Here is a 24842-nt window from a genome sequence, read left to right as displayed (position 1 = left end):
ATCTTAAAACACTGTGAAATAGTCACATTATAAACAAAAAATATCTGACAGCACATACTCTATATCACATATCATCAAAAAAATGTAACTGCACTAACCCAACTTCTAAGAAAGTGTTTTTTAAATCTGGCCTATCCTCATTTTTCTACTCTTTGGATTAAACACTGCAACTGCAACACAAAGCAGTTTAAAAGACTGCTGAACCGATGGACATGTAAAGTATCCTCCCATTTTAAAATTATTTGGCAACCCCTATAAACAAATTATTCTTCTGAATAAAAACTTCGTTTTGGTAATGAGTAACAGAATTAGTGTCAAAATGTTAGTTACTTAAGCAAATCTACTTTGAAACCTTTGAAAAACCAAACGAACCTATTTTGATACTAATTCTTCATATTTCCTCAGTCTGAATCTATTCTACAAGCAATTTGGATTAAAAACTAAGTAAATTGTGAATAGTGATAGAAAGTTGTTTTTAAATATGACTCTCACAAATTAAGAGCAGTTAACTATTACTGAGCTAGGAGTACAGCAGAGACAAAACAAGCAAAGGATTAGAGGCTTTTGGAACAGGTACAATGTTCTCTGGGGTAAAAGGAGAACATCTGAATCTTAATTTCTTAGAAAAATCTTCTTGGATTCAAAAATAACAATTTTCTTTTTCCCAAGGGATAAACTTTTTCAGAATTTACAAGCAATGGTGCTAGATTTTTTCTCTCTCCCAAGAGATAATTTATCATTCCTAAATAAAACAATTTAAAAACATATAATGTCTGAACTCTCGAGCCTTTGTTTAGTTTAGTTATTCACACAGATTCTGAGGATCTTTTTGGTATTTCTATTAAGAACTTGTTTTCCATATTTATACTGGAAATTCCAAAAGCGTCTCCGTATGTTTTTATTCTTACACTCCAAAAATGCAATAGAAAGAACCTTGAAAACTAAAGGCTGAGAAACAATAATCTATACAATTTTCTATTTTTGATATATTAATGCTTGTTTCATGCTTTTAAAAACAAGTTATTTTAAATCAAACATACCTCTGCCTGTTTTTTTTTAATACACCCATTTTTTGGTATCTAGTTCCCTTTTAAAAATAACCTCCACATTGCAAGCTGTTAGCTCTCTTTCTTTTTTTAAAAAATAATATATTTTATTGATTATGCTATTACAGTTACCCCAATTTCCCCCCTTTGCCCTCCTCTACCCAACACCCCCATTTCCTCAGGTAATCCCCACACCATTGTTTATGCCCATGAGTCATGCATATAGGTTCTTTGGCTACTCCACTTCCTACACTGTATTTCACATCCCTATGACTATTTTGTAACTTAACTACCAATTTCTACTTCTTAATCCCTTCGCCTTTTCACCCACTCCCCCAGAACCACCCCCTCTGGTAACCATCAAAATGTTCTCTATATCTATGCTTCTGTTCTGCTTATTTGCTTAGTTTGTTTTTTAGATTTAATTGTTGATAGATATATATTTATTGCCATTTTATTGTTCATAGGCTTGATCTTTTTTTTTCTTAAATAAGTCCCTTTAACATTTCATATAATAATGGCTTGGTGATGATGAACTCCTTTAGCTTTTTTTTTTTTTTCTGGGAAGCTCTTTTATCTGTTCTTTGATTCTAAATGATATCTTTGTTTGGTGAGTAATCTTGGTTGTAGGTCCTTGCTTTTCACGACTTTGAATATGTCTTGCCAATCCCTTCTAACCTGCAAAGTTTCTTTTAAGAAATCAGCTGACAGTCTTATGGGAACTCCCCTGTAGGTAACTAACTGCTTTTCTCTTGCTACTTTTAAGATTCTCTCTTTATCTTTAACCTTTGGCATTTTAATCATGATGTGTCTTGGTGCAGGCATCTTTTCTCTTGCTTTCTTTCAAAACCAACATACACACACGCAGAGGTGGCAAAATTAGGGTTACAGCTGTAATACAAATAAATAATGATAATACATAACACAAGAATAAACTATTTCACATACTCACAACTGTAAACTTTTTGCCCACCCCTGTGTGTATGTGTGTATGTGTATAATAAGCAAAAAATGGCCTATAGAACTTATCTAAAATTGTTAAAATTGGAGTAGATATAATGGCAATATGCCTATCACATATTATGGCCTTGACTAAAAGAGACAAATATTAAACAAAGAACTATTTTCTCCAACTTTGTTAATCTCAATTTTTGTATAATAGAAAAAGTTTAGGGCTCCAGTTGATTTTTGGGCTTGCAAATAGCTACCACAATTACTAATAACTGCAATTTCAAAGTTATCTTCAAATGGTCTTTTTTATTATACCATCTTCTGAACATTTTTTAATATTATAGAGGCCCTTTCAAATTTTCTGTATAGGCCTGATATTTCTTTATAACCAGTAAGTCTCATTTCTTTTAATAGGTTTTCTGATCATCCATCCCCCTAAATGTTTAATTTTTGTGTTTTTTCTTTAATATAATACCTAGGACCAAGTCTTTATACCTCAGATATGATTCTACTCTAAATACTTCCCAGAAATCCTCTTAAGGAAAAAAAAATCCAGAAAGTTCTCTTTGCAAAAGATAAAAATTTAAAAATTAACAGTAGAACCAGAGAATCAATGAAAGATCCTATTGTAATTTAATTTGTTTACATACTTGTTTGCAAAACCCCCAGGATCTCTAGGTATAGCTACCAAATAAGGATATAACTCCTTTCTATTCCACCACATATCTTTTTTTTATGATTATTATAGCTGGCATAATGCACTGAAGAAAAGTTTTTTAAAAATATAACTACCTCATGCCTCAAAAGTAAAGAAAGAAGGAAGGAAGGAAGAAAAGAGGAAGAAGAGAGGAAAAAGAAAATGGCTTCATCTTCGGGACTCTCTTAGACCAAGCTTGCTCTATGGAACCTCTCTGGCTGTTTCTGATTTGTGTCCTTTTGCTGTAATAAAACTAAAATAGTTAAGTATAGTTCTTTCCTGAATTCTGTGAATTGTTCTAGCAAGTCTGAAAGGGGAGTGGGAACCGTTGAATTTGAAGCCAGCTGTTCAAAAGTGAGAGTGGCCAAGGGACCACTGAACTTGTGGCTGATGTCTAAAGGGAGAGCAGTCTTAGGAAGTACTATGCCCTTTGAGTTTGGCAATATATTGGATATAACATATTGGATGTATGATATTTAAAATTGTATTAGATTTTTCCTAAAATACAAAGGAATAAAAATAAATAAAATACAAAGGAATTCAGAACATTTTTTAAAAACTAAATACAGTCTCAATTTTTTTGCCTTTTCTATCTCTCTGCTTGTTTTCATTTGCTTTTTGATTCCTATCAGCATTTTATGCTAAATTTTAGGCTTTGAGTATTTTACACATTATTATGTCTCTACTTCTCTAGTCTCTATGATCTACACCTAAAAATACTATTGTTCTACATGTTTTCTATCTGATTTGCATATAAATTTATCCTCTTCTGCTAGTCTCAACATTTGTTTGGTCCTATTTGCTCTGCATTAATTCTTAAGTCAGTTCTTTATTCTTGTTTTCAAGCTCCTTTTCCTTGTTATCTAAAAAACAATCCATAGTGAGGGCCTACAAATTCACACTCTTTAATACGAATCTAACAAATTGTGCTTTTGAGTATAAAAAGGTAACTAACAAACATAAAACAGTTGGAACGTAGCAAGTATTCTGTAAATAAATTTCCTTTGATTTAACTCATAATAGGTTAAGATTTAAAATAATCCAAATTCCCAGAGCAAATAAATAATAGAAAAGATATGTTTCATTTGCTAGCAATGACAATTTGCTAATGCATTTAAAACTTTTTAAAATAGAGAACTCTCACTTTTAGCATCAGTGGAATAGTTCTATTTCAGTTAAAGAAATTCAAGAAAGAAACTAAATGACTTACATCAATCCCATATAAAGAAAAAATTTAATCTGTTGATTCAGGAAAATTTCAGAACAAAACTGAATTTCTCAGAGAGTAAACCATCAAACTATAAAAAGGCTTAAATTATACCTGATGAAATAACTCCATGTCAATTTCAGCTTCTGACTTCCAAGAGTTTTCATCTGATTGAAATAAAAACAGTGGCTTACTAAAATTTTGAAAAAAATTTTACTTTGCAGTTATGACTGTATCTTTATAACAAAGTGAAATATGCAACAATATTTATACCAGTATTATGCCTACTTACCAGAAATATTTTCTTGGAAAATCACTTTAGTTCCTTTCAGAAAGTTCTTGCCAATTAAAAATACTTCTTCCTCTCCTTTCACTGAACAGCTATGCAAGCTTTTCTTTAAAATTTCTGGCACTCCTGCTGGCTGAGCTGTGGGAATACATTAAGCATTCCATAAGAAGAACCACCAAAACTTATTTCTTACCTAAAATCAACCCTCAATTGTTGTCTTTGTTGACCTCTAAATTTGACTTCCTTTAATCTACATCTTAACTTTTACCCTAACAAAGAACAGGAAAAATAGAAAAACCCCTATTAATTTTTAATAACTCTTATAAGGTTTTATGGGAATGGATTAGTGTCTAAGATGAGGTTTTAATTTACTATATGTCATCTTTGTTTTCTCATTACAGAAATAAAAAAGTTTTAAAATATGGACTTGGTCTTGTTTTTGTCTCAATAACATTTTTTACAACTTCAATTTAAAAACATGCTTGTCCCATAATCCTAACCTTAAAAATGTCAGCTGTGCTATGCCACTGTAAGACTTCTGAGGCAATGAGTTCCTCGGGGTGGTACTGGGGCTCCTTTAAGGACCTAGACCCAGGAGTCAGAAGACCTACACCAAAAGAGTACCTGAACACAGACTGCATCCAATTCAGAATAATTCTACCAGGGAAATTTCCCTGAACTGGAATACCCTGAGGTTAAAAAGAAAATGCACTTGATTTTCAGTTACAAAGACTACAAACTACTATTAAAATTAGCAAAGACGTTGACAAGCACTGAGGAGCCAGGTCTAATGAATAAATTGTAATCAGCTTACCAACTTCCTCATGCCAGGATTTCCTTAAGAAAACTTAATAGGTATTGCTTAGTAAATCAGGTTCCAAACAAGTAAATCAGGGAAATACTGGGTTAAGCAAAGCTAAATGAACAAAAGAATTTCTCCAAGCATTTCATACTCTGATGTACACTAAGTATCTAAGAAGTTAGTATAGTATACAGTCTCCCCAATATATTTGACTCCCAAAACATTCTTCTTTAATGACACCTAAGTACTAGTTTTCTACCAGAATACTTTCTAGGATACTAGTATATGTCAGTAAATACCTTCTTTAAAGGCTTCACTTATTTATTTTCAGAGAGGGAAGGGGATGGAGAAAGAGAGGGAGAGAAAGAAACATTGGTCAGTTGCCTCTCACACGTCCCCAACAGGACACCTGGCTCACAACCCAGGCATGTACCCTGGCTGGGAAATGAACTAGCAACCTTTCGGTGCAGGCCGATACTCAATCTACCGAGCCACACCAGCCAAGGCAGTAAATATCTTTTAAGTTCTCAAAAAGCTGTTCCCCTTAAGGTTAAGCACTTTGACATAAATAGTTACACTATGTTTTTTTAAAATTAGTTAACTAATTATTTTTTAACCCTTACCTAACGATTAGCTTACTAATTTTATAAAGAGGAATGGGGAGTGTGGGGTGGGGGAGAGAATGTGAGAGTGAGAGACGGAGGAGGGGGGGGGGGAAGGGAGGGAGGGAGGGACAGAGAGAGACATTGATGTGAGAGAAACATCAATTGGTTGCCTCATATATGTGCCCTGACTGGGAATCGAACTTGCAACTTTTTGGTGAGCAGGACGATCAATGCTCCAGTCAACAGAGCCACCCAACCAGGGCTGTTTTTTTTTTTTTTTCATTAAACTTATTGGGGTAACACTGGTTAATGAAATTACACTATTTGTTGTTTTAGTAAACCCTTATAACATATATACTACAAAGGTAAACATCTATCACTTGTATCAACTTCTAAATTAATGAGATACTCTAAGTTTTTAACCCTTAGATACTTATATATGTCGTAGTTAATTTATCTGTACAAGTAATGTGGGAAACTGTTATTGTAAAAATATTCGCTGCCCCTTTTTCCCTAGTGGAAAGGCTGTAATTCTTGCTCTGTTCACATGGGGATTAGCCACGTGACTTGTTTGAATAATGAAATATGAACTGAAGTAATGTACTAGTTCCAAACAAAAGTTTTAAGAGCCCCACAAGGTTCAACCATCTCCTTTTTCCTCCACCACAAAAATAGCAATATCCCAGATACTAGCAGCTTCTTCAGCCTGGATCCCAGAGTGAAGAGAATGGACCTGCTTCCAGAACACAGCCAATATCATCATAAAGTCAGAGAGAAGTAAAAACTGTTTTAAGCCACTGAGATTTTTTTCTGGTTGCTTGTTACTGCAGCATCATTTAGCCTCACTTACTGATACAAACAAGTATCCTATTAAATATTTAAATGGCAAATGACATTCTCAGCAATGCCTGAGAGCTTAAAGAAATTGTGATGTATACATACACACGTCTAGAACCCACAGGGTTAATGTATGAACACAATGGAAACAGTTATTGGTCAGACACTGGCAATTACATATCCTTTTTAAATAATTAATTCACAGAACTAATTTATAACTTTTTGGAGTAATAATGGAACTACATATTTGTTTTTAAAGGAAATTCAAAATATGGTAAATATTGTTTTTTATTAGCAAACAATAAGACGTACAAAATTATATGACTATATTGTACTAACAAAATGAGTGGAAACTCTATAACCTTTCCCTCCATTTTCAAATACTATGTGGAAATTCCACTTCACTGATTATTATCAGAAATTTTTTTCCTAGCTCATTTTTTCCTTTTATTTATTAAAGGCCTGAGACGGCAAAATAAGACCCCTCTGAAAGTTTAATGTATATTTACTGCCTATATATTTATACTTACATTACACAAAAAACTAGTCTGTTACTGTTCAAGATAATTTAACTTTAAACTTTTGACCTTAAATGGTTGTTTTTATTTAAAAAGTTTAGTGGTTACCTAACAGGACAGACCTCACACTAAACAGAACTAAAGTCAGGATTATTTAAGCATTAACTGTTTTAGTTTTATCTTTAAGTAATTAGTAAGCTGACTCTTGAAAGTGATCACACTACTTAAAAAATTTTAACAAAAAAAAACTACCACCTATCTGATATTATAAAAACAGTGTATTTTTAGATGCTTTCAAATTCTGGTCTCAGAAACAAAGTTGAACCTTGGCTGGTGTTTTGTTGGAGCTCAGTTTGTTGGAGCACCATCCCGTAAACCATAAACCAGGACCTAGGCTAAGTGAAATAAATCAGTTAAAGACAAATACTAGATGATTCACTTATATGAAACCTAAAGAACAAAATACATGAACCAACAAAATTGAAACAGACTCACAGATACAGAGAAGAGACTGGTGACTGTGAAAAGGGAGGGGGGTTAGGGGATGAGATGAAAAAGGTGAAGGGATTAAGAAGTACAAATTCGTAGTTATAAAACAGTCATGGGGATGTAAAGTACAACACAGGGAATTAATTATAATAACTATGTATGGTGCCGGGTGAGTACTGGAAATATTGGGAGGAGCACTTTGCGAAGTGTATGATTGACCACTGTGCTATATACCTAATACAAAATAACGCTGAATGTAAACTGTGATAAAAATTATTCCAAGAAGGTGAACAGCAAAAAAGTATGAAAATTCATATTCCTAATTTGATATAGTATAACTAAATAATATAAACAATATATCAAAACAAAAAACATATATACATTTATTGTCTGGAAAAATCTAAAGATGTCAAAAATGTAAAAGAGGCCCTAGATGGGTAGAGCTCAGTTGGTTAGAGCATTGACCCCATATGTCAGGGTTGTGGGTTTGATCCCTAGGGTCAGAGCACATATAAGAATCAACCAATGTGTGCATAAATAAGCGGAACAACAAATTGCTGTTTCTCTCCCTCTCTCTTTAAAAATCAGTAAATTAAAAAATAATTTTTAAAAAAGAATGTAAAAGGGGGTGATTCTCCCATCCTCTTAAAAACAAACAAAAAGGTAAGCAATGTATCCAATGGCCACTGTTAGACCAACAAGCAGAAGCAGGTCACAAGGCACAACATGAATTCTGGCATTAAGCCTTTTTCCATTGAGTGTCTCTAGATAGAATATCAAATATCTGTTTCCTCTCCTCCCTTCCACCTCTATCACCTTTTGGCCCCTCTTCATTTACTACCTCACTCTCATCTTCCTGTTTCCTTCTACCTCCCATTCCAATTCTAACCTTTCTTACTAACCTACTTCCTTTTCACTTCTCATTCTACTCCAACTACTCAAACCAGCCAAAATGGTTTTATTTATGGAAATAAACACAAATGAGAAACTTGTAATGGAACAGAGATTCTTATTTTTACTTTTTTAAATAAAGATTTGGGGGATCTTTTGTTTCACTATGTATTACTTGTATGTTTACTTTTCCTCTTGCCTCATACACTCCACTCCAAAGCTTACTAAGTTTTGGAGCCTCAGGCTCCTTAAAATAGTCAGGATAAAATTCAAATTCTTTAGCTCAACACATAAGTCTCTTTATGAAGGAGATCCTGACTAGCTCTATTAGTCTCAAATCTTACCACTTCTTCTTAGATATTTTTTTGTTCCAATCACATGAAACTGTTTTTAATTCCCTTAAAAGAAGCAAACTCTTTCAAAAGTATACCTTTTTTTTTTTAAGTTTTCTACTTTATTTTTTTAAATTTTATTGATTATGCTATTACAGTTGTCCTGATTTTCCCTCTCTGGTCCCTTCTACCGAGCTCTCCCCATTATTCATGTCCATTGGTCACGCATATAAGTTCTTTGGCTACTCCATTTCCTATCCTGTACTTTACATCCCCATGGCTATTCTGTAAATAATTATTCTTCTTAATCCCCTCACCTCTTCAGCCAATTCCCTACACCCCCTCCCATCTGGCAACCATCAAAATGCTCTCTGCAACCATGATTCTGCCTGTTCTTGTTTGCTTAGTTTGTTTTTTAGATTCAATTGTTGATAGATTTGTGGGGGGGGGGGGGTGCCATTTTATTATTTATAGTTTTGACCTTCTTTTTCTTAAATAAGTACCTTAACATTTCTTATAATAATGGTTTGGTGATGATACACTCCTTTAGTTTTTTCTTGTCTTGGAAGTTCTTTATCTGCTCTTTGGTTCTAAATGATAGTTTTGATGGGTAGAGCAATCTTGGCTGTAAGCCTCTGCTTTTCATGACTTTGAATGTTTCCTGCCAATACCTTCTAGCCTGTAAAGTTTCTTTTGAGAAATCAGCTGACAGTCTTATGGGAACTCCCCTGTAGGTAACTAACTGCTTTTCTCTTGCTGCTTTTAAGATTCTCTCTTTAACCTTTGGCATTTTAATTCTGATGTATCTTGGAGTGGGCCTCTTTGCATCCATCTTGTTTGGTGACTCTCTGTGCTTCCTGGACTTGCATGTCTATTACCTTCACCAAATTAGTAAAGTTTTCTTTCATTATTTTTTCAAATAGATTTCCAATTTCTTGTTCTTTTTCTTCTCTGGCACCCCTATCATGCAATTGTTGGACTTCTTGAAGTTGTCCCAGAGGCTGCTTATACTATCCTCATTTTTATTTTATTCTTTTTTCTTCTTGTTGCTCTGATTGGTTGTTTTTTTCCTTCCTCATGTTCCATATCATTGATTTGATTCTCGGCTTCATCCACTCTACTGTTGTTGCCTTGTAAATTGTTCTCTATTTTAATTAGTATACCCTTTGTTTCTGAATGGACCTTTTTTTATGCTGTTGAGGTCCTCACTAAGTTCCTTGAGCATCCTTGCAACCAGTGTTTTGAACTCTGCATCTGATAAGATTACTCATTTCCATTTCATTTAGTTCTTATTCTGGAATTTGGATCTGTTCTTTCCTGTGGGCCATGTTTCTTTGTCTCTTCATTTTGCAGCCTCTCTGTGTTTGTTTCTATGTTTTAGGTGGAGTTGCTTTGACTCTGTGCCTTGGTAATGTGGCCTAATGTAGTAGGTTTCCCAGTAGGGTCCAGTGGCACAGACTCCCCTATCACCCATGCTGGGTACACTTGAGATATGCCACTTGTGTGGGCTGAGTACACCCTCCTCTTGTAGTTAGAGCCTTGGTTGCTGTTGGCAGATCAATGGGAGGGATTCACCCAGGCCAATCAGCTACAAGGATTGGCTGTGACCACTTAACACCAACCTCTGCCCTCTGTGGAGGATCAGCTGTGCAGAGGCAGTGTAGTGGTGCTTCATGTCATCTGTAGCTGTCCACTGGGTGCAGTGACCCTGGGGTTTCCTGGGTGGTGCAGACCAAGGTCAGCCCCCACCTGTGTTTTGCTTGGGGCCACCCTGCCTGAGCTATAAAGCAATCTAAGATGGCTGCTACTTGTGCTGGGCTTGAAGATTCCCAGGCAAAGCCAAGCTGAGAATCTAGGCTGGCTACTGCTAGTGCTGGGCCTTGGGCTCAATGAGGCCAGCTGTTGCTTGTTTGAGAGGATTTCGGAAGTTGTGAAGCATAAGCCAAGACCAGCCATTTACATGGAAAAGCAGCTTGGGTGGGCCTGTAAATTGTGTGGGTGGAGTCTCTGGGGATTTCCAAGGCAGGTCAAACAGTGTTAGCTGGATTGATGGAGTCTCAGGTATGGCACCAGCCTGCCAGCTCTGTAGGGGGAGGGTTTAGAAAAGGGATAATGGCCTCTGCTTGCCTTGATGCCACACACTTCAGTTTCTCCCTGTGTGCCACTGGTGCTTTCAAGCTGCTACCCTGGTGCTGGAGCTCAGAGGGAGTGAGCCTGAGTAAGTGAGTGTGTGTGTGGGTTTTTTAAGAACTGCTTAGGGATTCAGCAGTTTCTTCCAGTGGCTCGATCCCGGCTGGTTTTTGCAGCCAGAAGTTGTGGGAACTTAATCTTCCTGGCACTGGAACCCTAGACTGGGGGGCCTGGTGTGGGACTGGGTCTCCTTGCTCCTAAGACATTCCTCTTGAATTTTTATCCACCACATGTGGGTGATGGACAAGCCTGTTCCACCTCTGAGCCCCTCCTACCAGTTTGGAGGGATGTGGTTTCTTTAATTCCATAGTTGTCAGATTTCCATTCCCCTCAACTTCTGACAGTTCTGAGTGATGGTTGTTCTATATTTGTAATTTTGATGTTGTGCGAAGAGGCGATCCATGTCTGCCTATGCCACCATCTTGACCAGAAATCACTGAATATATTTATATACACTTCCTTCTACCCAAAATGACCCTCATCTAAGTCTTATCCTTCTGGGTTTATCCCTATTTGTCCTTTAAGACACAGGTGAAATTTTACTATCTACAAGCAGTCTGGATTAGAGGTTCTTCTTTTCTATGTTCCCACTGTACCTTATATATGCCTTTATATCATTTCATAATCTAATAGGGAGTTTGCCTGTCAGTTTTTACCCTAGCCCACTGGACCTGTAAGCTCCTTAAGCTATCATGTCTTTATTTCCAGAGTTGGGCACACTGTAACTATCCATTAAGTTAATTGTGAAGCTTTTCCAAAACATCTGTAAGACTCACTTTTGGAGATTAAGTGGCATGTTTTTTTTTGTTTTGTTTTGCTTTTGTTTTTTAATGCAATAAGAGGGACTTGAACAGATAGCTAGGACTGTGATGCACTGCATTTACACTGAATAAATGACTGACTGGCAACGAGGCATTGTTTTGTTAGAACACTGTACTGTTTCTATGAATTAAACTGTAGCCTCAAGAAAGCACAACTAATTGAAGAAAAAACAAACCTCACCTGAACAATTTTACTGCCTTCCAAAATTTGTTGACTGATTCCACGAATATGAAAAAGTTTAGTAATATAGCACACTGTCTTTTAAAAATAGGTAAAAGAAAATGATTGAGGAACAGAGACCAAATGTTCAAATTGAAACTGATCAAAATAATTGTCAACATTTTTGAAAAAAAATGATATTAAAACAGGGAGTAAAAGTATAGAAAATGGTGATTTAAAAAACTATGTTTTCTATGAGTCATAAGATGGATTTCAGAGAAATGTTGAACAAGAAACTACCGTATGATCCAGCAATTCTACTCTAAGGTATATACCCTAGAGAATTGAAAACATAGGTCCACAAAAGTACACACATGTTGATAGCAGCATTACTCATAACAGACAAAAGGTAGAAAAAACCCCAATGTCCATCAACAAATTAATGGATAAACAAAGTGTAGCATATCCAAACAACTGAATATCATTCAGTTGTAAAAAGGAATGCAGGACTGATATATAATACAATATTGATAGACCTTGGAAGTATATTATGTTAAGTGAAAGAAGTCAGACACAAAGGCCACATATTGTATGACTTCATTTATATGAAATGTCCAGAATAGGCAAACCCACAGAGATAGAAAGTAGAATAATGGTTGCCAAGGACTGGGGTGACAGGAGTTTGGAGAGTGACTGCTAATAGGTACAGGGTTTCTTATTGAGGTGGTGATAAAAATGTTATAAAATTAGATAATGGTGATGGTTGCACAACTTTATGAATATAATAAAAACCTCTTAATTTTACCATTCAAAATTCTGAATTATATATGGCATGCAAATTATAACTCAGTAAACTACTATAAAAAAGCACGCATGAATCTGATTGTTTATAAATTTAAAATAACCAATTAAATGTCTATATGCTAATACCCTGCTAATTAATAACTTTTAAGCTATAAAATCTAAGAAGTAATATACATTATTATGTTATAGTTGAACAAAATAAAATCCTTACCTATATTCTGTAGTAGACACAAGCTCAAAACAATGGGCAAATAAAATCAGATTATCTCTTTCAACTGCCATTTCCTACCTTAAACAATCAAGATTCCTTCTCTTTCTTGTTTTATTAAAAGTAAAACAAATCATCTCTATTCTATTAACATCACAAAGTTATTGTCACGATCAAATAGGATAATGTAGTAAATTATCAGTGGGAAACTCAATTAGAGCATGCCCACTAAAGAGGGGGAATGATGTTACTGCTAAGGAGTTACAGCATGATTAACCCAGTCTTCTTTCCTCCCTCTTCTGCATCTGTCTACCTGCATAAAGCGTAAGTTTTAGACTGTTTGCTGTCAGTTGGTAAGAAGCCTGCAAATGTGGACGGCTGCTGTGACAGAGCAGATAGATTTATAAAGAAGTCCAGTCTTTTTTCTGTCAGTTTTATCAGTAATAAAATTAGTATTTTCATCTTAATATCTTTAACTCCTATGTGTCTAATTCCAATTACAAGGGGAACATTCATTAACTTCCTAAGACCTTACCATACATGAAAGTTCTTTATAAAACATAGATACCATACAGAAATAAGGTATTGCTGTGAAAATATTAGTTAATACCTTTTCCTGTTCATCTAGAGTAACAGTTAAGCAAAAACAATTAAAAAGCAATAAAAAATTTAAATATTTCATTTTGTCTCTAGTTAATAAAGCAAGGTTGTCTGACCAACCTACATACCTTTAGTATATTTAATGAAAACCTCTAATGATCCAAGAATATTACATTTTGAACACAGAATGATGACATTCACTAAATAGGATGATAGATTTTTTAAAAGATATTATTTATCCATTTTTAGAGAGAGGTGAAGGGAAGTAGAAAGAAAGGGAGAAAAACATCAATGTGTGGTTGCCTCTGGCATGCCCCCATTGGGGTCCTGGCCTGCAACACAGGCATGTGCCATGACTGGGAATCAAACCAGCAACCATTTGGTTTGCAGGTGGCACTCAATCCACTGAGCCACACCAGCCAGGGCAGGATGATATTTTTAAAAAATCAAATCATTAATCCATCAGGACAAGTGTGCAGATCAAGAGGCTTAGACTCTTGCCTAAATGATTAGAACTAATTGATACTCATAGAAATTACTATTAGAAATGGTTTAAGCTAAATATACAATGTTTGAAGAAAAAAACAGTCTGCATGAAATTCTACGAAAATAGTAAATTAATAAGAAATATGGAAGCTCTTTATCATGTAAGCTTATTTGCAAATTATTATTCTAACAATTCCTCTTTTAAAAATGGCATGGGGAGTATAAAAAGGTACCCCGTTTTTTAAAAGAAAGTACTGCCGATGTTTATCTAATCCAATTTCTCTAAGCAGATGGAAAGGACCAAACAGTCAACTAAAGGGATAAAAACATATGTCCCACACCTCTACAATAAATGACATCTACAAAGGAAATGGAAGGGATAATATAAATATTCAAGTAAAATCCCCAAATTTAAATTTAGATTTACTTTCTAAAGTCATAAAAATAATCTAAGTTATACAACATAAATCTCCTAGGTAGAAGAAACAGTTCTCTAATATAAAATACTATAACCATAGTCCTAACCATCCAGAGGCTATGGCTACAATGAAACAAATTGTTCAAACTTGGTCTTTCAGCACTGCACTTTAAATGATTGTGGTGGCTAAGAGCACAGGCTTAGAATCCTGGTCTTACTATTTACAAGCTATGTGACCTTGAAGAAATAATTTAATCTAAAACTCACTTTCATCAACTATAGAATGGAACCCGTATATGGATGTGTAAGGGTTAATGTGATGGTTAGGGTTAAGTGATGTAATGCCTACAAAGTAGTTAAGAAAATCCCTGGCATAGAAAGTTCAGAACATAGTAATTTTTATTATTAGTTATATATGCCTTCTACTGCATGCTGCTGCTTCTTAGGGCTTTCATATCCACCCCAGACCTCCCAGGGAGATATACTTTTTTGACAATGTGGGCATATATTATCATTAATGTTAATAATTAACAAATGATAATAATAATTACAGATGAAAATTTCAGAAAATCATGTTTTCACCCTGGCTGGGTATTTCAGTTAGTCTGAAAGTTGTCTGGCTAGGCCAAGGTTGCAGGCTCCATCTCTGGTCAGGGCACATACAAGAAGCTACGAATGAATGCATACATAAGTGGAACAACAAATGGATATTTCTCTCTTTCTCTCTCCACCCCCCTCCTTCTCTCTCCCTTTAAAATGAATAAATTTTTTTTTAAAAAAGAAAGTCAGTCATGCCCTGAGTGGTGTGGCTCAGTTGGTTGGGCATTGTCCCACAAAGCAAAAGGTCATGGGTTCGATCCCTGGTCAGGGGTGCGTATGTGAGGCAACCAATAGATATGTCTCTCTCACACTGATGTTTCTCCCTCTTTCTCCCCTTCCTTTCCCTCTCTCTAAAAATAAATAAAATCTTTTAAAAAGGAAGAAAATTATGTGCTCTATTTCTTTTGTGGTTTCTACTACCTTTACCTAGATATTTGTACTGTAACAACACCTTAATGAATAGAAAATGAGGAAATAAATGAACAAACTAATGAAAGAAGGAACAAACAAAGTTGGCAACCATCTCCCGGTCCCTGCTAAAGAAGTATGGTCTGAGTTATCGAGCATCTCCTGGCTCTGGCCTTCAGAGTGTAGCTATGGTTCTTCATACTCAAAGAAGAACTGCATATGCTGAGCTAGAATTGGAATTCCATCCTCATAGTACTGAAGTTGGGACATCTTGTGAATTATAGTAAATTCAGAACTGAACTACTCCAATTAGAAAAGCTTTAAAACTCAATAAACCATCTATAGAGTATTCATTCTGCCCCGATCTGAATGTGATAGAATGAACACAGAACCTATGATCTTTAAAAGCAGCCTATTTATAACTGAACATTATCCAGATTAAATAGCCCAAGGAAATACTAGTACCAAAACAAATTTTTCGTAAGAATGAAAAGTAGAGAAATCCATTTGAGCTCTCAAGATCAGAAAGATATTTTAGTACTTTCTTTTTAAACTTAGGGTGTTTGTTAAACTAATTAATGGCTACAATAATTTCTGAGATGAATTAAAAGGAAAGGAAAAACAAGATTTACAAGGATAAATAATCTGACAAAACTAAACTATAATTAAGTAATAAAGGCTCCATAATTGTCCTAAGGGGTAGCAAGGTCATAATAGCCACAACAATCCAACAAGAAATTCAACTGAATGGAATGAGTCTCTCCTGTTCTTTTGAATTCAGGGATAAATTGCAAAGAAAAAATACCAAAGAAAATTACACTTCATGAAAATCTTCTTGAGCATTTTATAAAGGAAATGTTTTCTTATCTATTATTTGTAATAATACTCATTTGAGGGAAACCAGAATATGTGGTGATTTGCATTCAACAACATAATTGAATTTAAACACACGTGTCATTTACTTTCTATGTTCAGGTTAGCAAGATAAGAATTTCATTTCCCATTTCCCAACACTAAACTATAATACTTTAATTTGTAATCAGATCCCTAACTGCTGTATATTTACAAAGTTCTGCTTCTACCTTACTGTTTAAGTACAGCTGACATACAATTTGATACTAGTTTCAAATGTATAACATAGTGATGTGACATTTATATACCTTGTGATGTGATCACCACAAGTCTAGTAATCACCTGTCACTGAACAAAGTTATGATATTATTGACTATAATCCCTGTGCTGTATTTACATTCCTATGACTTATTTATTTTGTAACTGGAAACTTGTACCTCTTATTCTTTCACCTTTTCATCCATCCACCCCAGCTCCCTCACCTCTGGCAATCATCAGTTTGTTCTCTGTATCTATGAGTCTGTTTCAACTTTGTTCATTTATTTTGTTCTTTAGATTTCACATATAAGTGAAACCATATGGTATTTGTCTTTCTTTGGCTGACTTACTTTACTTAGCATAATACCCTCTAGGTCCTTCATATTCTTGCAAATAGCAAGATTTCTTTCCTTGTTATGGCTGAGTAATATTCCATTGTGTACATGTACATCTTTATCCATTCATCTGTTGATGGACACCCAGGTTGCTTACGTATCTTGGCTATTGTAAATAATGCTTACAATGAACACAGGAGGTGCATATATCTTTTACCTACTGTTTCTTAGGTTTACAACCTAAGTTAGGATCAAAGCAATTTATCACACAGTGAAGATATTGAGAAAATCTTTTACCTTTGCAATTTACTTCTGGTAAACTATTCAAATTACTTCTTTTTTTTAAACATTTTTTTATTGTTGTTCAAGTACAGTTTTCTGCCTTTTCCACCCACCTCTCCCCATCTCCCCACTCCTCCCCACCTCCCTCTCCTGTTCAAATTACTTCTTAAATCAGTATAGGATGATATTAGAAAACTACAAAATGCTACATATCTTCCGAATTTTATTCAAAATTACCCACCTTTAGTCTAGAAAATCTGACTATAGTTTTTAACTATTCAGATTTTGCATGAGCAAAAGCTGGAGTATGTGAAACATCTGAAATTTAGAGATGTCTGAAAGATTAATAGAAAATAAAAGAGAAAAACCTCTGTATATTTAGTATCTCCACATTTTCTTACTTACTACATAAAATTGGAGAAGAGGGTGTTTGCAGAGTCAAAGTAGAGCCATCTTTCCTTGTGATATTAACTCGAAAAACCAATCTGGCACGAGTGCTTTTTTTCTTGGAACCGGCAATTCCTATTCTGGCTTCAACATCAGCATTTCTCAATTTCAATATGCCTACGCAGTCCACCCTATACACAGGAAAAAGTACATTAACTAATATTTTCTGTTGTACATAAAATATAATATTTTTAAGAAAACAAGTTTCTTTTTTAAAAAAGTTACTTCCTTATTAATTTTTGAATATGTAATATAAGGTTCCAATTTCAAAAGGTAAGGAAGAGTAAGCTCTGAATATTCCTAATTCCTAATCTTGTCAGGTTTTCATTTATAATGGGAAAAAAACAGTAAAAATGTAAAATCACTATTTCAAAATCAGAATATAAGTAATGGTTAACAAAAGATACTTTTGCTGTTTTTTAATAAATTAATAAATTTAGCCTCTTTCTTTTGGCAGTTAATTCAGGTATTAAAATAGAGGAAATTGGTTTTACTTTTAAAAATATTAGTAACTGTCCCCCAAAGATTGGAACACTATGGAGCCATTAAAATGTATACAATAGCCCTGGCTGGTGTGGCTCAGTAGATTGATTACCAGCCTGTGAACAGAGAGGTCTCTGGTTCAATTCCCAGTCAGGGCACATGCCTGGGTTGCGGGCCAGGTTCCCAGCTGGGGGTGTGCAAGAGGCAACTGAATCTCTCCCATATTGATGTCTCCCTCTCTTTCTCCCTTCCTTCCCCTCTCTCTAAAAGTAAATAAATAAAATTTTAAAAATCTTTCAAAAAAGTATATAATATAGGATAATATTTAATGTTATGAAAAAATGCCTATGATAAATGAAAAGTAAGTTATAAAATAGTAGGTACAATATTAAATTTTATCAGAAAAAAGGATGGAAAGATAAATATCAAAACAGTGGTTACTTCTGGGAAGTTGGCTTTTGAGGGGTATGGCTTTAGCCTTTTATGATTACTATTTTTAATCTATATTTTCAACTTACAAAGATTAGGTACTATTTTTATAATCAATTACTTCCTTTCTTCCACTATATTTATTATTATAATTTTCAAAAATTTAAAAATAAATCTTTACTAAATATTTTTTCAAAATTTTCTTTCCCAATGAACCTCTTACTAATCTATACAAAATAGCTTTCAAAAGGAAACTGAAAACCAACAAGAGAAAAGTCTTTAGCTATCCAATACAAATAATTACAACACACGTCTATTCTGTATCAATATATTTGGTGCTGTTATGGTTCAACTTTATTACTAAAGATCCTTAACAAAATGCTTAAGGAAAAAGAATTTTAATTTAAATCATTAACACTTCTAGTATTTTGCAGGCAGTTAAAGTGCTTAAGATGAAAAATATATCATCCCAGGATATATATTTTTTGTAACATAAGAAAATAAGAACAGAATGTAAATTTAGACTAGCAATATGCTTTTCACATCAGGATGGTTCAAGGCACCATGAATGGTCTCTGTTAAACAGTTTCTACTACAATAAGAAAACAGAATTTAGGAAAGCAAATCAAATTGTAATTTTTATTTTTAATGTTAATATTATTAATCCCAACAAATAACTCTATCGTTTTCTGAAAAGCCAGCATTTCATCTGGCTTTATTTTCCTCTTTCACCACAGAAATTCTCTGGCAAAGGGTAAAAGAGTTCATTTTAACCCATTATCTTTCTACAATAATTTATTTTTTAATTTGTAATATTTAAAACACTTTAATAAGATACTCAAAATCTTCTTCTATACATTGGGAATTTTAAAAAATTTCCATATATAAATAAATAAAATTTTTACTAATTACTTACGCTAGTGTCATGTTGTTGCTTGGATCAAGGCCAACTTCTATGACAGTAGTGCCTTCAATATCCACTTCTTTGCAGGGAGTAGTATTTCGCCCAGTTACCCTGCAGGCCTGATAAAATCCATGTGGTTTCACTCGACCAGAGTCATTACCCACAAACACCTGCAATACTACTGGCTCATTATGGCCTTCCAGCTGAAGTGAGATAACATAAGCATAAACACTAATTAGCCTTTCAAATAATCTAATTGTAAAATCAAACATTTAATACCAAGTCTTATATTTATAACTGGATTACAATAGAGAAATAATTTAAATCCTCAAGAAAAACAGAGGTAAAAGATTTTCTTTAAAGAGAATTGGCTGTTTCTATAGAAAATAAAGTTTAAATTCTGCAATAATCACATTTAATTTCAATTTTAGATGTTTAATGATAAATTATCATTTATAATTAATACATACAAGCAGATACGAATGAATACACAGTGCTTTAGGTATTTATAAATTTATGGACTGCCAAAAGAGTATGTGGGTCACTCAGGATTTACCACCACCATTAACGGAAAATTCATTAAACTGTGTTAGTGGCATCATTATTGTTATCATTTAATGAGAGTACATATGCTAAATTTTTACTCTTTTAAGGCTATTTGAGTAGAAAAGTGTTTGGAGTATAGCTATATAAATAATAAAAAAAAATGGCACTCATTTTCATAGACTAGATGCATGCATATGACATCATTAAGTCCTGGACATCATTAAGTCCTTAATGTTTTAAGACCATTAAAACATTATGGTCTTAAAAACTGCTAAATTGAAACAGGGCCTATATGGATCATTACAGGTATCTAGTAAGTCTTCAAAAAATAAATTATAACTTGTATGTTGGAGAATAAATACGCACTTAAAATAGCATTTGGGAACAAATGTTTCCAATGCTGATTCTTGATAAGGTTTATAATTAAACATTGAAGGTGCTAATGTAGAATGCAGAAAATCACAAAATAACTTGTACAATGTACAGCAAAATACCTGAAAAAAACTCATACATCTTTTCTATTCCAGTATAGCTGTATCTCTGGGATATATCATAATGAGGCAAATAAGCAATCTACCCAAACTGTCAGTCAGCAGTACCTAGAACAGTGTTTGGCACATAGAGGGGTGCAGTATTTGTTGAATGAATAAACTTTTTTAAAAAAGATTTTACGTATTTATTTTTAGAGAGAAAAGGGTGGGAGGAAGAGAGGAAGAGAAACATAAATGTGTGAGAGAAATAATGATCTGTTGCCTCTTGCATGCCCCCAACCAGGCATCTGGCTCACATACCTTTAGGCATGTGTCCTGACTGGGAATCGAACCAGAGACCTTTTGGTTTGCAGGAGGAAGCCCAACCCACTGAGGCACACCAGTCAGGGCTGAATAAACACACTTTCAAGGTCAGTCAATTCACTCCCTATCACAGGCAATTATCTAACCATACTTCTGACCAGATGAGTACTTAGATACAGCAAAACATAAAGTCAGAGCAATTAGGTCAAAAATATTAACCAAACTATCAACATGTCTAATTAGACAAATATTTACAAAAAGTATAACTTCTCACTTGTCTGTTACTTGTTTTGAGTTCAAGGGATTGAGGATGAGTTGATGTGGTGAGTGGTAGAGGAGTAGATATGATATAGTACATGTGACTATTAACCAACCTTATAAATGGTCACAAGTAAATTTCCTGATCCCAAGTTTCTAGCATTATTTCATCCAAGTATAAAACAAAAGGCGATCCAACTAAATATTGTTCAAATAACACACTTACACAAACCATCAAGAATCTACTATGTGACTAGCCAAAATTCCTCTCTATTTGGTAAGGGGTTGGAACATTTGTTAAATATCCTCTACCCACTTTTTTGGGTTTGTCTTCAAAGAGAAATATACTTTGTAACAAGGTATCCCAGGTGCTCAATTTAAGCTTCCTTTTTCTTTAGTCTAAATTCTGAAAAGATGAAAGACTCAGTTGATATCCTAGTCCTTAAACTGAAGACTTATGTTACCTATCAACCAATGCTTTTCTGAGTTGAACAGTCCTGATTATGTTAACCATTTCAAAAACCTTCTTTTCACTCTGGCTGGTGTGGCTCAGTGGATTGAGTGACAGCCTGCAAACCAAAGGGTTGCATGTTTGATTCTGGTCAGGGCACATGCCTGGGTTGCGGCCCAGGTCCCCAGTTGGGGGCATATGAGAGGCAACTGATCAATGTATCTCTCACATATTGAAGTTTCTCTCTTCTTTCTCCCTCCCTTCCCCTGTCTCTAAAAATAAATAAAATCTTTAAAAACACATACCTTATTTTCTAAGTCTATAATAATTTCTGAAATATGTCTTTGAATCCACTTTAAAATTTCTTCTTAAAATAAAATTTGGGAATAAATTTTATATTTATATTCTAATATGGTCATTATTGATGTCAAATATAAGAAGAAGATAAGTCATAATTTCCAGATTTTTTTTTATCACAACACACTCTCATCTCTCAATCTAAAATCCAAATGATATCAAAGTAACACTATTTGGCTTATGGTTCAGACTTTTGCTTAACTCTATTATATATAGCTAGCAAGTCTATCCTTCTATTTCAGGCAGCTTTTGCTGGTTAAAAACAAAATAATAAATAAGTAAATCTGTAGTAAATTCTTCTACATATTGCTAAATAAAAAAAAGTACCTTTACTGTAGGAAAGCCTTGCTGTGTTCTGTCCTTTACTGAGCCCCGGCTACCCTCAGTCAGGTACCGAGCTCTATGCTGGGTCTCAGGTTGTATAATTATCTTCAGCTCCTTTCCTTCACTTTTAACAGGATACTGTCCACACAACATAGGACTTTTCTTTACTCCAGTTCCTTTTTGGTTTTCCAATGTTCTGAGAAGTCAAAACACAACATGGAAAAAGTATCAGAAAGTGTTATTTTTTACAAAAGTCATCTAAGATAAAGGAGGAAACAGAATTGGCAGTAACATTAAAAACAACTGATTATCTTACTGACATAATCGAATATAGTCTAAGGGAAGATACATTCCATAACAAAGTATATTTTAAAATTTTGTAATAAAATTTAACTAACAATGAAAAAGTAAAAGAAAGACAGGGAAGACAAAGAATGTATATGTGTAGTGGGAGGAAGGAACAGTGAATGCAATAAACTGGAAATAGCAGGAAAGAATATACCTAATGCCACTTCCAACCTTTCACACTATACTTCAGTCAAAATAAATTTTTTAAATTACATATATATGTGAGTGTTATGCAAAGTTACAAGATTAACTACCACTACTCTTTAATCAGACTTGCAAAGTCAAGGAAGGATGGAAGGACGGAAGGACGGAAGGAAGGAAGGGTAGCAATAAAAGAAACAAGCATGTTGGGAACCGCCCTGCCTGGTTTCGGAGGCTGTAACCCCCCATGGTTAAGGCTGAGTCAGAGTTGGGACCATAAGCCATGAAAGAGACAAAGCTTATCTCCCTGACAGAAGTGCCACCTCTGCCCACTTCACCCTGCTTGGCCCTGAGCTTGGCCAGTTAGCCAATGACGGGTAAGAATCCTCAAGGGAGGATCAACCTAACACAGGCTCTGGTCACCAGGGATAAGCTCGCAGGGAAGGACTCGGGGGGGCTGTGGCAAAAGGGGGTGATGGACCCTCGCCCCTCGGCTTTGAAATAGCCTGAGTCTTCATTCTGTCTGCAAGAAGTCTCCTAATCTCTTGGCTGCTTTACTTCCCTGTCTGACTTGAGCCTGAAGAGATAACAGAGGGCAGTGCAGTCCTGTGATGGGAGGGGCAGATTCCCTGGGGAATCAGGCCTAAGGAAAATAGTACATTCCTGTGAAGCCTACTTAATCTGTACCCTCAGCTTAAAAGATAAGGGTCCAGACCTGAGAAGAGTCTGGTGCCTAAAGGTTTATGGCCCTCTAGCTGATTGGCTGTAGCTCAGACTAAGCCCTTGAAGTTCTCTGTAAATCCTGTATTGTTTAATCCTTGCTGGCTGACAATGATTGATGAGCTTTATCTGCATTCCTATGCGAATGAACCTAATAAAAGCCCATGGAGAAAAAGGATCAAGGCCCTTCTTCCTTGAGAGATTGGCCACCTTTCCTCCCCAAGCAGATCACGTCTTGGTAGTCTTTTTCTTCATCCGTGGCGGAACCGGGGGGCTGCGTTAAAGACCCCCGACACAAGCAAACAAAAGGCCTTAAAAAAACTGAAGGCACATGTAGAATATTCTTTTGGTATCTTTCTCAGGACAGCAAACTGAGAAAATTATAATTTAAAAAATCAGTGACTTAATTTTTGTTGGTAATTAGCTTTACTCTAAACAATTTTTCCCAGAAGTATAATTTTCACAGTATTTTTATTTGTGATTAAATAATTAAAGCTCTTAGCACATAAAAATGTTATAATCTGGGCTTTACAGATAAGGCAATCTAACTTATTTTTTTTTGATGTGTTTCTAAAATTTATTTTGTTTATCATTCTTTTTCTACATGGAATATAGATTCAAAGAAAAATATTTCAAATGGTGTAGGACTTCCAGTAAATACCTTTAATCTCAAGCACTGCAAATATATGATTAAAAAAATAGAAAACAATATTCTTAGTTTTCAAAGAGTTTGAAATTATCTATGCACATTTAAAAACAGAGTCAGGGCCTGTAATGCTTTCTGTATGACCCTTCAGTCCTACGTATACACTCACATTGGTGGTACTGAAGCCAAGACATGACTGTGGACAAAATTTCCTCCAAACACAAACAGGCCCCAGGAGGAATATTATGACTTCAAACATAGAGGAGCAATGGTGGCTAAGCAGCCTTAAAACTGGCTTTAATGTTTACCCCTGCACCTCTAACCAAGTTGTTGTCCCAAATTATCAAATAACAAAACCACTCCTGGTTCCACTGAGAGTACAATGTATAGCTAAGAAAAGGGCAGAAGAACGGAGGAAAGAAGGGGTACAAAAGAATGGAGTAAGACTGACTGGATAAGAGGAAGAGTTTTGAGAAAAAGTAGGGCTCAGTCATCTTTATATTCCCTGAACCTTGCACAATCCTTAAAGAGTAGGTGCTGAAAAAAAATATGTTGACAAAGGCAAATAGGAAGAAGAAAGGGACAAAGAAAAGAGAGGAAAAAAGGAGATTCTGTAATAGTAAGATGAGAAAGCACTGGACCTTAACTGGCCAAGGCATTCCATAATTAAGTCAGATTACCTGAGTAAATCATTTAAAAGACCCTGGAAGAATAAATTTTATGAACGAAAGTATCAAGTTGAAGTTGGACAATAAATTCTACTTTTCTTTTCATCATTTTGGGTAGAAATGCAAACATCTGCTCTGAATGTAATGTGCATTCTTATGAAATTCTATAATGATATTCTGTTGTTTACTCATTTTTAAATGAAAGCAAAAATATTCACTTACTGAAACCAATATAAAAAC

The 24842-nt window shown here is 34.7% G+C and overlaps 1 protein-coding gene across 10 annotated transcripts in view; it reads right to left on the bottom strand.

Moving 5' to 3' along the window:
- Positions 1-24842, bottom strand: part of NFAT5 (nuclear factor of activated T cells 5) — a 129954-nt gene that overhangs the window by 28398 nt on the left and 76714 nt on the right. For all 10 annotated transcript variants that reach the window (XM_024556144.4, XM_071219851.1, XM_024556142.4 and 7 more), the window contains 5 exons: positions 22083-22275; positions 19362-19552; positions 17492-17664; positions 4194-4328; positions 4016-4068 (listed from right to left, as the gene is read on the bottom strand). In XM_024556144.4, coding sequence (XP_024411912.2) covers positions 4016-4068; positions 4194-4328; positions 17492-17664; positions 19362-19552; positions 22083-22275 — 745 coding nt within the window. The remainder of the gene's footprint in view (positions 1-4015; positions 4069-4193; positions 4329-17491; positions 17665-19361; positions 19553-22082; positions 22276-24842) is intronic.

The sequence above is a fragment of the Desmodus rotundus genome, chromosome 12 (assembly GCF_022682495.2).
Source record: "Desmodus rotundus isolate HL8 chromosome 12, HLdesRot8A.1, whole genome shotgun sequence".
NCBI lineage: Eukaryota > Metazoa > Chordata > Mammalia > Chiroptera > Phyllostomidae > Desmodus > Desmodus rotundus.
This window is presented reverse-complemented; position numbering and strand designations above follow the sequence as displayed.